The 14,686-nt window shown below is 39.3% G+C and overlaps 3 protein-coding genes across 5 annotated transcripts in view; 2 read left to right on the plus strand and 1 right to left on the minus strand.

Moving 5' to 3' along the window:
• Positions 1-4: 4 nt before the first annotated feature.
• On the minus strand, positions 5-1,101 carry LOC139571489 (neuropeptide B-like). The gene is made up of 2 exons (XM_071394419.1): positions 709-1,101; positions 5-264 (listed from the first exon to the last, which is right to left on the minus strand). Exons 1-2 carry the CDS (start codon positions 970-972, stop codon positions 136-138), a joined length of 393 nt encoding a protein of 130 aa, XP_071250520.1. The 5' UTR covers positions 973-1,101; the 3' UTR covers positions 5-135.
• A 4,949-nt stretch (positions 1,102-6,050) lies between these two features.
• Positions 6,051-10,206, plus strand: LOC139571530 (B-cell receptor CD22-like). The gene is made up of 10 exons (XM_071394506.1): positions 6,051-6,249; positions 6,355-6,600; positions 6,694-6,960; positions 7,196-7,307; positions 7,400-7,445; positions 8,069-8,196; positions 8,293-8,337; positions 8,442-8,483; positions 8,720-8,779; positions 9,113-10,206. Exons 1-10 carry the CDS (start codon positions 6,186-6,188, stop codon positions 9,117-9,119), a joined length of 1,017 nt encoding a protein of 338 aa, XP_071250607.1. The 5' UTR covers positions 6,051-6,185; the 3' UTR covers positions 9,120-10,206.
• A 2,841-nt stretch (positions 10,207-13,047) lies between these two features.
• rnf213a (ring finger protein 213a) overlaps positions 13,048-14,686 on the plus strand; it is a 63,053-nt gene continuing 61,414 nt past the window's right edge. For 2 of the 3 annotated variants that reach the window (XM_071394476.1, XM_071394494.1), the window contains exon 1: positions 13,048-13,563. The gene's annotated coding sequence lies outside the window, so the exon portion shown is untranslated. Of the gene's footprint in view, positions 13,564-13,775; positions 14,376-14,686 lie in introns of those variants that run through there. The other variant, XM_071394486.1, reaches the window with a different exon arrangement.

The following is a 14,686-nucleotide window of genomic DNA, read 5'->3' on the forward strand; positions in this document are numbered from 1 at the left end:
CCCGTTAGGGGTCAGACTGCGCATGACAGTATGCTAAAACAGACTTTCACGCAAAACATTTGTGCCATATTTGTGAAAATAAGAAACATTCGGTTCCATCGAACATAATCAGTCCATCCACGTTCGCGGTGCTGATCATGCTTCCACACAGTCCAATGAGTCGAGCGATACGAACACGTCTGCTTTACATTGAAATAACCTTGAACCATCCTGAACAAGTTCGCAGCTCTGCAGATTCGGTGTGATGTCTTTGATACAAATAGGCTGAAAAAAACAAGACATTTTAATCAACATAATGCAACATTAAGCGAATTATGAGAAAGTTCGTTGATGTTCAAGACTTGTGGCTGTTTGAGATTCATTTCCCCAAAATGTTGATTTTGAAAATAACACTGACTATAAACTGATATTCTAATATGTCCTTTTGATTTATTGTAGTTTTCTTCTAATCTAGTCCAAACTTGACTGTATAATGAGGCTGTAGGCTACTTGGTGGTGCGCTGGTGCTGAATGGACAGCTCCATGATGATCCAGTTTCAGGGTATCAAAACTGTTTGAAATATAATAGTCTACCAAAAGAAAAAACATAATTGGACTACTTTTGATTATTCTTGTGTTCTGTGCAATCTTTACGCACTTTTACGCACCACAGGAAGTGCCTGTTTCCAATGCACATTGCTCAATTGAACATAAAATATAACCTCTTACCATAGATTTAAGGACCGAATTCAGTCGACTGCTCGGTTCCGAGAGGATGCTGTTCACCGTAGACTCTCCGCTGTCCGCCACCGAATCGGTCTCGGACCTCCTAACATATGGTGATCTCCGCATCCCGGACAGCAAACCCGAAGCTCTGCCCACCGAGTAGTAGCTTGGGCCGGAAACTTGCTTGTACCACGCTTCGGTTGGGTTGCAAGAAACCAGCATGGAAATAGCTACAGTTACTAAAGCAAGTTTAACGGACCTCTCCATGTCGACCACTGTGTGAAGTTCTCGCGCTCCTTTAACTTTCTCCCTATAACTTCACCTCAATGAGAACTTGGTATATGTTTTTTTCATACTGTCCTCTCTTATATAGTGACCTCGTGATCGTATTTAAATTTCGTCAACTAGGCTACGATAGAGTGGGTGATTCATATTCCGCTTGATAGAATGTTGTGTGGATTGATCCGTTTTACGCGTTGGAGAGCCAGGGACGTAGGCTTGTGGAGTCTGAAGGGGGGTGTGGTGTCAGACATGATCTGACGTTTCATTTAGATTAAGCGAATGTATCAGTTCATACAACTGCTGAAGAGTAGTAACGTCAGGTTCTGCACACAGCACATTAACCACTTTAATGTTCTGATGATTTACAAGGTTTACAATGTTGCTCAGGTTTCCTATATATTTATTAATATGTTATGTTTTTATTTGATTGGAAACCCATTGTGAAGTTTAGCATATAGCCTACGGTAAACTTTTTTTTATATATATATATATTTCTCAGTTTGAGTTTTTTCAATTATAGTATAAACTATTCTCTGTTTTGCTAATATTCATTTTTGGTTTCACAAATGTACGGCGCATGTTCATATAGTTGGTTTATTCTATAAATGTTCTGTGTGGAATAACGCATAGATTTGGTAATAATTTACTTCTGGTAATGTGAGTCATACACAATAGTTTGCCACCGTGTGGACAATGTACAACATCACACACAATCACTTCAGTGTAACAATATTCTCCTTATTTGGTCTGGACCCCAGCAGAAGTTGTTATTGGCAGCCTACTTTTTTGGCCCTGAGCAGAGGGTACAATCTGGGTCACGCCCTCAACCTCCACAGGTCTCTGTTCGTGGCTAACATACAGTATAAGTGGAAATGACTTACAGTGCCTTCAGAAAGTATTCACACCCCTTGACTTTTTCCACATTTTGTTGTGTTAAATTGACTGAGATTTTGTGTCACTAGCCTACACACACTACCCCATCATATCAAAGTTAATTACAAATGAAAAGCTCAAATGTCTTGTTTCAATAAGTATTCAACCCCTTTGTTATGGCAAGCCTAAATAAATTCAGGAGTAAAAAAGTTGCATGGACTCACTCTGCAGTAATAATGTTTAAAATGATTTTTTAATGACTGTACCCCACAGAGGCCAATCTGTAAGGTCCCTTAGTTGAGCAGCGAATTTCAAACAGATTCAACCACAAAGACTAGCAAGGTTTTCCAATGCCTCCCAGAGAAGGGCACATAAGGGCACAAAAAGAAGCAGACATTGAATACCCCTTTGAGCATGGTGAAGTTATTAATTACACTTTGGAGGGTGAGGCCAATGGTGACTTTAAAAAAGTTACAGAGTTCAATGGCTGTGATAGGAGAAAACTGAGGATGGATCAACAACAATGTACTTACTCCACAATACTAACCTAAATGACACAGTGAAAAGAAGGAAGTCTGTACATTACACAAATATTCCAAATCATGCATCCTGTTTGCAATAAGGCACTAAAGTAAAACTGCAACAAATGTGACAAAGAAATGTACTTTATGTCCTGCATACAAAATGTTATGTTTGGGACAAATCCAATACAAGACATCACTGAGTACCACTCTTCATATTCAAGCATGGTGGTGGCTGCATCATGTTATGGATATGTTGGTCATCGTCAAGGACTAGGGATTTTTTAGGATAGAAAGAACCAGAATAGAGCTAAGCACAGGCAAAAGCCTAGAGGAAAACCTGGTTCAGTCTGCTTTCCAACAGACACTGGGAGACAAATTCACCTTTCAGCAGGACAACAACCTAAAACACAAGGCCAAAGATACACTGTTATTGCTTACCAAGACAACATTGAATGTTGAGTGGCCAAGTTACAGTTTTGACTTAAATCAGCTTGAAAATCTATGACAAGACTTAAAAACTGCTGTCTAGCAATGATCAACAACCAACTTGACAGAGCTTAAAAAGAATAATGTGAAAATATTGTGCAATACAGGTGTGCAAAACTCTTAGACTTACCCAGAAAGACTCACAGCTGTAGGTGATTCTAACATTTATTGACTCAGGGGTGTGAATACTTATGTAAATTAGATATTTCTGTATTTGATTTACAATGAATTAGCAACCATTTCTAAATACATGTTTTAACTTTGTCATTATAGGGTATTGTGTGTAGGGTGACATTTTTTGTTGTTGATTTAATCGATTTTGAATTCAAGCTGTAACAAAACAAAATGTGGAATTAGTCAAGGGGTATGAATACTTCCTGAAGGCACTGTAGGTGGCACGTTGTGCCTGTGGTAAAATGACCTGATTTGGTTGCGGCGACTGTCTGATGTCAACGGGTGACTCTCACTCAGCTCATTAGCTAGCTGATACACCCAGACTTTTTGTCTTTTGATGACACTTGCAAAGACAGTTTGCCTTTTTGCAACGCAGCTCCTGATGAGTAACTCCAAGCCCCTAAATGAATTGACACAAAACGTCTGTGTTTTAAACTAGAGGACTGAGGTTCACTCTGCATTTTTGACTGCTGTATTAAGAACTGTGACTCAAGTGAAGGACCTTAGAGAGATTGCTGTTTGGCTACAGAGATGAGTGTTGGGCTGACACAACCCATCTGTATGGAAATGGCTCTGTCTCTACTCATTTTGCCTGGTAAGAACAATGAAGGAAATCAAAAATATAACACTAGGAAGTCATTTATTATATGTATCATGTATAATTAGTGGTATACAATGTATTGTGTCATTTTGAAGAGACTTTTATTGTAAATAAGAATAGAATATGTTTCTAAACACTTCTACATGAATGTGGATCCTACCAGGATTACGGATAGTCCTGAAAGAATCGTGAATAATGATGAGTGAGACCGTTACAGACGCATAAATATCATACCCCCCCAAAAATGCTAACCTTCCCGGTTATTGTAAGGGTTAGCATGTCTTGGGGGTATGATATTTGTGCACTTGTAACTTTCTCTCTCATCATTATTCACAATTCATTCAGGGCTATCCATAATCATGGTAGCATCCACATTTATGTAGAAGTGTTCAGAAACATATTCTATTCTTATTTACAATAAAAGTGTAAATAAGAAAAAGTCACTCCAAAATGACACAATATTGCACTATAACTTTTTTTTTTGTCCAAATACTTGACACCTTAAAATGGGGGGACGAGATACATGAAGTGCATTCATTTCTAAATTGTAAAAAATATGAAAATACCTTCAATTAAAAGGCGACATTCTGTACTGTCAACTCACGTAAAACATTTGATCTCAAACCAAAATGCTGGAGTATAGAGCTTCACTGTTTAAATACAGTGCCTTGAAAAAGTATTCATACCCCTTGGATTTGTATTACAAAGCGGGATTAACATTTATTTTATTGACTTTGTCAACAATCTAAACAAAATAACATGTAATGTCAAAGTGGATTTTTTTTTATTTTATTTTTTCATATAAATTAAATAACTAAAATATAGTTGTTGCATAAGTGTTAATCTCCATGAGTCAATACATGTTATAAACACATTTGACAGCCATTACAACTATGGATCTTCTACTCTCAGAGCTTTAGTCACCTGGATTGTGAAATATTAGCCCATTATTATTTTCCTAATTCTTCAAGTTCTGTAACTGTCACCAATGGCCTCATGGTAACCACTGAAAAGTTTCCTTCCTGTCCTGCAGCTCAGTTCAGAAGGATGACTCTTTGTTGTGTCTGGGTGGTTTATTACATCATCCACAGCATAATGATTAACTTGACCATGCTTAAAGATATATTCAATATCTGATTTATTGTAACCCATCTACCAATCACTGTCCTTCTTTATGAGGCTTTCCAAAAGTTCCCTGGTCTTTGTAGTTGAATCTGAATCTTGAAATTCAATACCTGACTGAGGGATCTTACAGATGTTCTATGTATGGGGTACAGAGGAAGGGTTAGTCATTCAATCATGTCAATCTCTATTATTTCACATAGAGTGAGTCCATGTAACCAGTGGTGTAAAGCACTTAAGTAGTACTTTAAAGTATTTTTACTTAAGTTGATTTTGGGGTATCTGTACATTACTATTTATATTTTTGCCAACTTTTAATTTTACTTCACTACATTCCTACAGAAAATAATGTACTTTTTACTCCATATATTTTCCCTGATACCTAAAAGCACTCGTTACATTTTGACAGGAAAATGGTCCAATTCACACACTTATAGAGAGAACATCCCTGGTCATCCATACTGCATCTGATCTGGCGGACTCACTAAACACAAATGCTTGGTTTGTAAGTGATGTCTGAGTGTTGGAGTGTTCACCTGGCTATCCAGCAATAAATAAAACAACAAGAAAATGGTGCCGTCTGGTTCGCTTAATATAAGGAATTTTAAATGATTTATACTTTTACTTTTGATACATTTTAACAATTCCATTTACTTTTGATACTTAAGTATATTTAAAACCAAATACTTTTACTCAAGTAGTCATTTACTGGGTGACTTTCACTTTTACTTGAGTCATTTTCTTTTAAGGCATCTTTACTTTTCCTCAAGTATGACAATTGAGTACTTTTCCCACCACTGCATGTAACTTATGTGATTTGTTAAGCCAAATCTTACTCCTGAACTCATGTAGGCTTGCCTAAACAAAGGGTCTGAATACTTTTGCAACGACTATATTTTAGTTGTGACATTTTTATTAATCTTAAAAAATATATATAATTTTTCTTCCACTTCGACATCAGAGCATTTTGAGTAGATTGTTGACAAAGAAAAAATGACAAATACATTTTATCCCACTTTGTAACACAATAAAATGTTAAGCAATTCAAGGGGTTTGAATAATTTAGCAAGGCACTGTAAATACATAGGGTAGGTGAGTGTAAATCAATAACACATTTATTTTTGTTTTAGGGGTTTTGTGCACCAACTGGCTTGTGGTATATCAAGATGTCTGTGCAGTAAGAGGCTCTTCTGCTGTCATTCTCTGCACATTTCACTATCCTGAGATGCTTGTTAACAAGAACCTTACAGTGGAAAAAGTTATGTGGAGTCAAGGGAGGAAACAGTTTTTTGATGGCCCTTTCATCACTGAGAGTAATAATAGAACTCATACCGCCACCAAATTTGAGTATGTTGGTAACAAAGTTCATAATTGTTCTTTGCAAATCCACCAAGTAGAGCAGAGAGACAGTGGAGAATATGCATTCAGATTTGAAACTAATAACGGCGGCAAGTGGACGGGAAGTAAAAGTGAATATTTCTGGTAAGTCTGTTTTCCTTAATTTGCTTCAAGCGTGAAATGGGCTTAGCTCACTATTGCGTTGTCTATAGACTAGGACATTTACCGTTTTTTCCCCTTCACTTTTAGAGTTGATCATTTCGATGGCAACACCCAAAGAACACGAACCAATAAAAGAAGGGGATTGTGTGAATCTGACCTGTATGAACAACTGTTCATCTGCAGTTATGTGGTTCAGGAATGGAAAACCCCTGCAAGAGGAGTCCTCAACTCTTTACCTCTGTGACATATCCTTTCAAGACTCTGGAAACTACTCATGTTCTCCAAAGCATCACAATAGACCACTTTCTGAGGTTATCAAGGTCAATGTTGAATGTGAGTAAAGGAAGGTTTTATCAACAAGTAACACTGTTTTCTAAAAAGCAACTGACGTAAGATAACTAGATGATGTGGTCTGATCTCTTTCAGATGGCCCTAGGAATACCTCAGTCTCAGTTTGGCCGTCGTCTGAAGTATTGGAGGGTAGTGATGTCACTTTGACCTGCAGCAGCAATGCTAACCCAACATTGAACTACACTTGGTTTAAAATAGATGGAGACAGTTGTCTGGAAATGGTATCTCAGGCTGAGCTACAGTTTAATGTTACTCACACTGGTAATAGTGGGAAATACTTCTGTGTCGTCAGCAATAAGCATGGAAGACAGAATTCCACTATTCTATCTCTGAAAGTCAAAGGTAAGTACAATTAAATTTTCTAGCAATCAGAAATCTGAACAACTTAAATGCAAAAACAAATGCACTTGTCCTAATAGCACTGACTTTGCTTATAACATCTTTATTGAGGAAAACTGTATTTACTATGACTGTGATATGTGGTTGTCTGCACTGATTGTAAGTCACTTTGGATAAGAGCGTCTGCTAAGTGATTTAAATGTAATTTAAATGATAACGCTTTTGTGTTCATATGCAGAGCATGCAAAGGGGATGAAAGTTGTGACACTCAAAATACTTATTGCAGTTCTTGCTGTAGTGCCAATGATTGTCATTGTGCCTATGGTCGCTTGGCATCTTGTTGCTCACAGGTAGGTTTTAACCACTATTTCCTCAAACAAATATTTTTAGCTGATTTGCATTCTAAATTAGTCATAATCATGCTGCCTATTTCTGTCCTCAGGAAAAAGACTACAGCACCAAAATCAGATACAGAAGAGAACACACGGGTGACAATATGTTTTAAACTATTTGTTACCAGCTATTTGTTACCAGCTATTTTTTACCAACTATTTGTTACCAGCTATTTGTTACCAGCTATTTGTTACCAGTTATTTGTCACCATCTATTTGTTTCAGCTATACACTTATGTCATATTTGTGCTTTTGTGTTGCAACCACACAATAATTCTTACATTCTTATCCTCAAACTAATTGTGATGATGATAGTCATGCAGGGTCAATGTATGAACCCAATGCATTTGCAGCACAGTTTGGCACAGCTATCACATGTACAGGACATGCAAGCAGTCACTATTTATGCTACAGTCATCAGCATGCCTAGAGTCTTCACCACAAAAACACCCACAATGTTCGTGGTGAGAGATGCAAGCAGAAAATACTGCAACCAGCATTGATCGTAATTGTATATGTCTGTGTGTGGGTTGGAGCAAGTGTACTGGCTGATTCACAGAGGAAATTGATGTGAAAGTGTGATCATTTACATAAGGAAGTGGAAATATTGTAGCTTAACTTTGTTTTGCCCAAAGTTTAAAAAAACTATTGTGCAGAAAGTTCTGCTGTTCACAAATGCATTGGCAGTATTTTCTCTGTCTCTATCTCACTGTGTCTAGACCACAGTGCATGTAACCAGCCCCATGTCAGACTGTAGCCTGACAGAAGAGCGGAGAGAGGAACCATCTCAACAGGATGAAGTCACCTATACAACAGTGCACACCAACACCAAGCAAAGGGCAAACATGTAAGTAAAGTGATAATTGATTAAACAATACACAAATCAATAGGTGATGTTACCTTAACCAACTGCACTGTGTTTGTGTTCACGTCCTCGTGTAAGACAACAGCAGAACGAGGAAGCTACGGCCATCTACAGCTGTATAAGGTAAGAAAGCTACTTTAAAAAAATACACTTAATATGACAATTTTCTTTAGATTTTCTTGTGATAACCAATAACAATACATGTGTTTCTGTTTCCACATGTTCAGGGAGCAACAAGCCAAGGAGGACCTCTACAGTGTAGTATCCAGGTACCAACCTGTTATATCCTCTCTGCAACAAGGACAATGAGCGTCGCAATGACAGTCCTGCGTATAAATATAATGTTGTTTTTGCCAACAACACTTCTTCATATTCTAATGTTCTACAGCCATGTTTTTAGACCTAGTATAAACCAGTCTTTAGCAACAATGATTTGTATAATAGCAATTATAATGATAACAATAGAATTCCACAACCATGATAATGACTGTGTTCTTGTTTGTAGGCCCACTCCTAGGGGGAAACAGGCCCAGGATGACCCTGTCATCTACAGCGCTGCGTTCAGGTAACACATCTCAACTAAGACTTTGTCACTTTGTCTGCGTTTAGACAAGCAGCCCAAATTCCGTTTTTTTCCCCTCACGAATTGGTCTTTTTACCAATCAGATCAGCTCTGAAAAAGATCTGCTGTTAAAATATCAGAATTGGGCTGCCTGTCTAAGCGTAGCCTTTATTGCCTTGATGTTTTAAAATACAATAAACATTATGATCATGCAGTACTATTACCGTAAACATAAGGCAGATAGATTCGTTTTTACTTCTGAAATGATGTTTTACAGTGTACATTGACCCATTCATACTTTCTTTAAGCTTTCTTAAGACTTTATTTTGGTTTCAGGCAGTAGTTGAGATGTTGCCTGGCTAACCAAACTCCTTGCTCTGACCAAACGCTATGCCACGCCTACGGATGTTAGTGTCTTCTGAGTCTGGATCTGAGTACCTTCCTGACAATTTCTAGAATGCAAACACATTCTAACCTCTCTGATTGGTCCCACAAACCGAGGGTTTGGGCCAGAGCCAGAACACACGTGGGTAAAGCGCATAGATAGAGGACTTTTTATCTGTTACATTATAGCGTCTGTGACAGCATGTGCAGCACCATTGAGGCTATCTTAATTTTGAAGTAGTCAATTTTCTTGTTCAGGTTGGCTGATCCCTCCTGATGACCCGGTTGGACATGACTCCAACATGGCCACCAGGAGGGATCAGCCAATAAATGTTGGAAGTCCCACCCAGTTGATTACATTAAAATGGTGGAAGCCTTCAATGGCGCTTTGAAAATTCTTCATTGGGTTTGATACTCTGATTGATTAGAGATGATCCAATTGCTGATGACCTCATTTTGACGTCACCACAAACAACTTCAACGCTGTCAGTCTGACTGAAGTACGTAGCAAACAGAACGGCTGAAGATTTCAGTTACTTTGAGTCGTCAGGCAAGTTGAGATGGTGAACCTCACACAATGGACCCTGAGGATCTATTAGACTCCACTAGAGGTCAGAACAGAGCCTCTGCATGATGAATGAACTCACAGCTGTGAACAGAGGAAGAGATTATGATATCTGCAGTACACCTGAGACAATGCAGATGGCCACCTTGGATATCTGCAGTCCACTCATTTAAATATTCCATAAGAATAAAGACTCCAATATATTGAGACATTGTTTCTTTTTGTTTTACTTTTTCAATGTATTTCACCCAGTCATATGCATCTGGCAATGCATTTTACTTCATTTAAAAACCCGTTCCTGCAGTCAAACGACCAAAAGGACTCTGATTGGTAGAATGTTAATATTTGTAATAAATTCATAATTAATAAACATATCTGGTGTTCTATTTAAAGATGGTTTGGTTATATTTCAGTCTTCTGTGATGTATATAAAGTGTAATATTGGGATGCAAAATGGAATACATTTCAACTCTATATCTGACATGGTGCAGGTGTCTTCTTTTTTTAAGCCCATAACCATGTGTGTGACGTATATACTTCTGTTTCAAAGTAGATTTGTTTAAGACTACCAAGAAACACTGTGACCCTGATTTAGCCCACTGCAGAAAAAAGTACTTCAACTTCATTGTATGTACTTTATAGCCATCCTTAACCATTATACTTTACAGTCTTAAGTAAAAATGTGTATAAAAACATGAAGCGTATCAATCAAATTTATTTAGGTTGTATTTGGTTATGCAAATTCAAACTAATCCACCACCTTTCCATGTGCACTCCTTCTGTGACCTACAGGGGATGACATAGAAACTCACCTCTGAAACCCTCTTAAATGACAGATTTCCTCATAGAAAGAGATCTAGATCCATCACAGAACATAGACTTGAATGGGAATGTTCGTTCTAATAATTCCACTTATAGGACTACTCTCCATTTTCTGAGCTAAAGCATCACCATGGCATTGCCCCTTGACCCATGACCTCATCATCTGAAGGTCATTCTGCTCTCCGGGCTCCCTGAGCGAGACGGCTGGGTGCAGGGGATAGGACGGCACCTTCTCGAACCTGCGGAAGAGCTTGACCCTGGCTCTGGACACAGAGAAGAAGGAGAGGCGACCCTGGTCACAGTCCACGTACAGCCCAATCTTACCAGGGTGCTTCTGAGAGAGGTAGGGCTGCATCTTCCCATCGTGTCCTGAGTTCCCTTTCTTCAGCCTTGCAGTATTGTTCTCCTGATGTCTGGCTCGTCCCATTTTTCTTGTTCTACCTCCCTCTACTTTTTGATACCTCTTTTCTTTCTCTGTCTCTCTTTTCTGGACCTACTCTTATCTTTTTCAACTCTCTCTTTTCTTGAACCACCTTGCTCTCTTCCTTCTTGCGTCCATAGAGACCATTCCCCACTTCCTGCTGGTCCATCTCTTCCTTCTGAGGGCCTCGAATTTACCTCCTGCCTCTTACAGTCCACCTACGTCCTCTTGGCTAACACTGCTGCAAAAGCCTTTCCAATCGCTTCTCCTGCCCCATCTTTCACCTGTCCCTCATCCTCCTCCTATTCTTCTTCTTCCCCCACCGGTCCCCTGCCCAGGATCCTGTAACAGTCCTTAGAGCTGGTACAAGTGACGATGCCTACAGCCCAGTGGCTATTGTTGTCCTCTGGAGGGCTGATATCCCAGTAGTGCTGTCCTCTGGTGAGACAGAGATTTTCACCCTGAAGCCCATCTGAGTGTTGAGCTGGTAGTCCTTCCAGGCCGGCACGTCTGTTTTACAGCTAATTTCCTGCAATTCCACCAATTCTACACAGGTGTAGAGAAATGTTAGCAGTTTTTTTAGAGTGAGACTAACAAATCAATGGGGGCCCCCTAGTAGATAATTCAACCATGATAACAAACATAGCTGGCCGCTAAACAAACTTAGCAATGTAAAGAATGTTAGCTGACATGGGCCAATCGACTATCTGTGACTGACATAAGAGTAGTACTGCTGATGCACAAACACATTATTTAATTGAGCCTTGTGTAGTCTACTATTCCAACTCACATAAAGTTGCCAGTCTCACATTCTGAAAAAATATATAAAATCCAAATGTTTGGAATGGACTTGACTCAACATTATGACTCATGACATCATGCTGAAGCAAGGACAGAGGATATTTTCGATTGGGTACAAGACACTACCGTCTGTCACGTTCTGAATGTTGTGCCCTGTTGATTGTGCCTGTTTTCCCTTGCATACATGAGTAATGGAAATAATCTTACTCATTATGATCCAAGATAAAACTGATCCTAGACCAGCATTAACACTCTGACATGCTTTATAAATACTGGCCCTGCTTACCTGTGTCCTCGTGACACTGCAGGATGGCGTCTAGCTGGACCACCAAGCCTCCATTCAAGACGAGCAGATTGGACGCCATCTTCTCCACGGCCCGGCTGTCCAGCTGAATGTCAGGGCAAAGAACCTGGTCAACCTCTTCTTTCGATAACTCATCATGTGGTTATGAGGGGAACACAAAGCTAGATTAGTTCTCCCTCGTCCCCCACCTTCATCCCCCCACCATTCTGGTACTCGAATGACACTAAAAGAATGCCAGCACAAACAGCAATTATGTTACCAAACTTTGCATCGCCACTGTTCTTAAAGTAAATGTGTTTTTGTAAAATATTCAGTGGAAATTGTTAAAAGTAGTCCTTGTGTATACAGTTGTACGGTTTGTTTAACCTTTCAATCATTGGTTTCTGTTTGACAAACATTTTAAAGTGAAAAATCTGAGTCTCAGCATCACTCTGTTATCATGGAATTGCCCACAATTAAGATGCAATGTTCAGTCACCCTTCAGATTTCCATACTAGTAATAGGTGTATTAATAAATCAATGTCTATTCGTTGCAAAAACTCCCCTTCACGTCCCATCCCATCGTTGCCAACCCTCAGTCGACGAGCAGCCAAGCTGTATTCTAGATTTACTGTAATATGATGCCAGCATTGTGCAACGTTCTCACTTTAGAGCCTGCTCTGGCCACTTGGCTGGAGGTACAGCAGTAGTAGTAGCCTACTAGGGTGGTGTAGAGACAGCTGAGTCACAGTGATTGTAGAGAAAAACGTCTGGGGGAGCTGTATACAGAGTACCCCCATCCACTCTGGGTGTATGGGGAAATCCCTGGGCTAGAAGCCTGATCTGTGAGATCAGCTGTCATAAGTGGATGCTGCACAGTGTTCACCCTCACCATTACAATAGAGGACTTGTGCCTCAAAAATACATTGTTATTATAATGTTGATGCAATTCAGTAAGATATCTTATTACCTTGCATCTCATTCATGTTGACTCAATTGAACATTAGTTGTAAATGGTGTTGCTTCAGTCAAAACATTTGCAATGGTTCAATTAACCCTGCCAAATTCTGATGAAATAATTGCACAAAAAAAGCTAATTTTCAAAGGTGGTTAAAGCATTGCAGTTAACTTGGCATGCAAGTTGATGCCAAATAACCAGAAAAGTTTGCTTTAATGGGCACGGGGGCCCAAACATACAGCAGCTGCTTTCAGTTCTTGATTATGAACCTTTATTAATTCACTTGGGGTTAAGAACAATGGCAAAACATTATATGACCTTTACAGTTGGACAGCTTAAGGGCAAGAACATGCCATGTCATTCGGAAAACCCCCACCATGTAGCTGCCCTCGCTTGCAATGCATGTGATAAATTGGGAACTCACTGAATATAATAGTTGGACAGTGTACACGATTAGCTTGTTGACGCCCATTTCTCACAAAACGAAAGTGTAATTCTACTTCACCCATTTCGTGGAATGGTAAAACAACAGACTCTCGTGTGATAAACACAGGTAAATGTATACAGTAGCAAAGCTATTTTCAATTACCTACCGTTAGCTAACTTTAGCACTGAGGTATGCTTTTCGCTCCGGGAGACCTGTTCCCGGAGCGAAGAGACTAGCATTTAGGTCAGATGGCGTGGACGGCTATGCCGGGCAACTCAATATGGCTAGCTAGCTAGGTCACGGTGTACTACGTAGCTAGTAGTAGCTAACAACTGTGTAGGCTATTTACCAAACTAGTTAAATGGCAACTGCTTGAATCGAGGCAGTGCAGGGTTGGTGTCATGGCATAATTATCTACATGTCAGATAGCAATACAGAACAAACTGCTGTAAATTGTCATATCGGTGACGGGGGTTTGACATTAATTTGCAATCGTTTAACGTTATATGGGAGATAGCTAGCTATATGTTAATATTAATCTGTGGCCGGGCATTTTTTTAGCTAGTTAGCCGCTATCTGGGTACCAGTCGTTTCAGGTAACATTCTACTCTTTGTCAGTATGCATGTTCTGAACAGAGCCGCGCCAGGCTAGCTAGAAAGCTTGCTATTGATAATGTCAGTGCATTTCATCGTCATTTCCGAGGAGCTTTTGCATTCGTCAATTGTAATAAAGTTGGCTAGTTAATTATCCAGGCACTAGGCTGTTGTGTAGTTCTCTAGAAACGAAAGAGGAAGTGGCTATCGCGAGTGTAGCAGAGGATTCGTTTGGGATTGGATAATGTATCAATCGCAGGGTGGGCGTGGGCAGCGTTTGAGAATTCAGGAACACCAACACTGTACTTATTGTACTGTACTGACAACTTTCGGCTTTTCCCAAGGTAAACGGGAGCTAGCTCGGTTGCAATGTTATATATTATAATTACTTTGATACAAATATTAATGAAGGAAAAGCAATTTCTAGTTCAATCATGCAGCTTGCATTAGCTAGCTAACTAATTTAGCTACATGAAAAAATATGTTTGGGACTAGAGCCATAACGTTAACAGTAGCTATAGCCTGGACTGAAGATAACTTAATGTATGTATGGATTTGGTTTGGGGCAGTTATTATTGTCTGCCACAAAACGGATCCTAGAATATTTGACTGGCTTTAGTTTAGGGAAGTGGCTATACCTTTAGCTGGCTAGTTG

This window comes from Salvelinus alpinus, chromosome 1 (genome assembly GCF_045679555.1).
Source record: "Salvelinus alpinus chromosome 1, SLU_Salpinus.1, whole genome shotgun sequence".
NCBI classification, from domain to species: domain Eukaryota; kingdom Metazoa; phylum Chordata; class Actinopteri; order Salmoniformes; family Salmonidae; genus Salvelinus; species Salvelinus alpinus.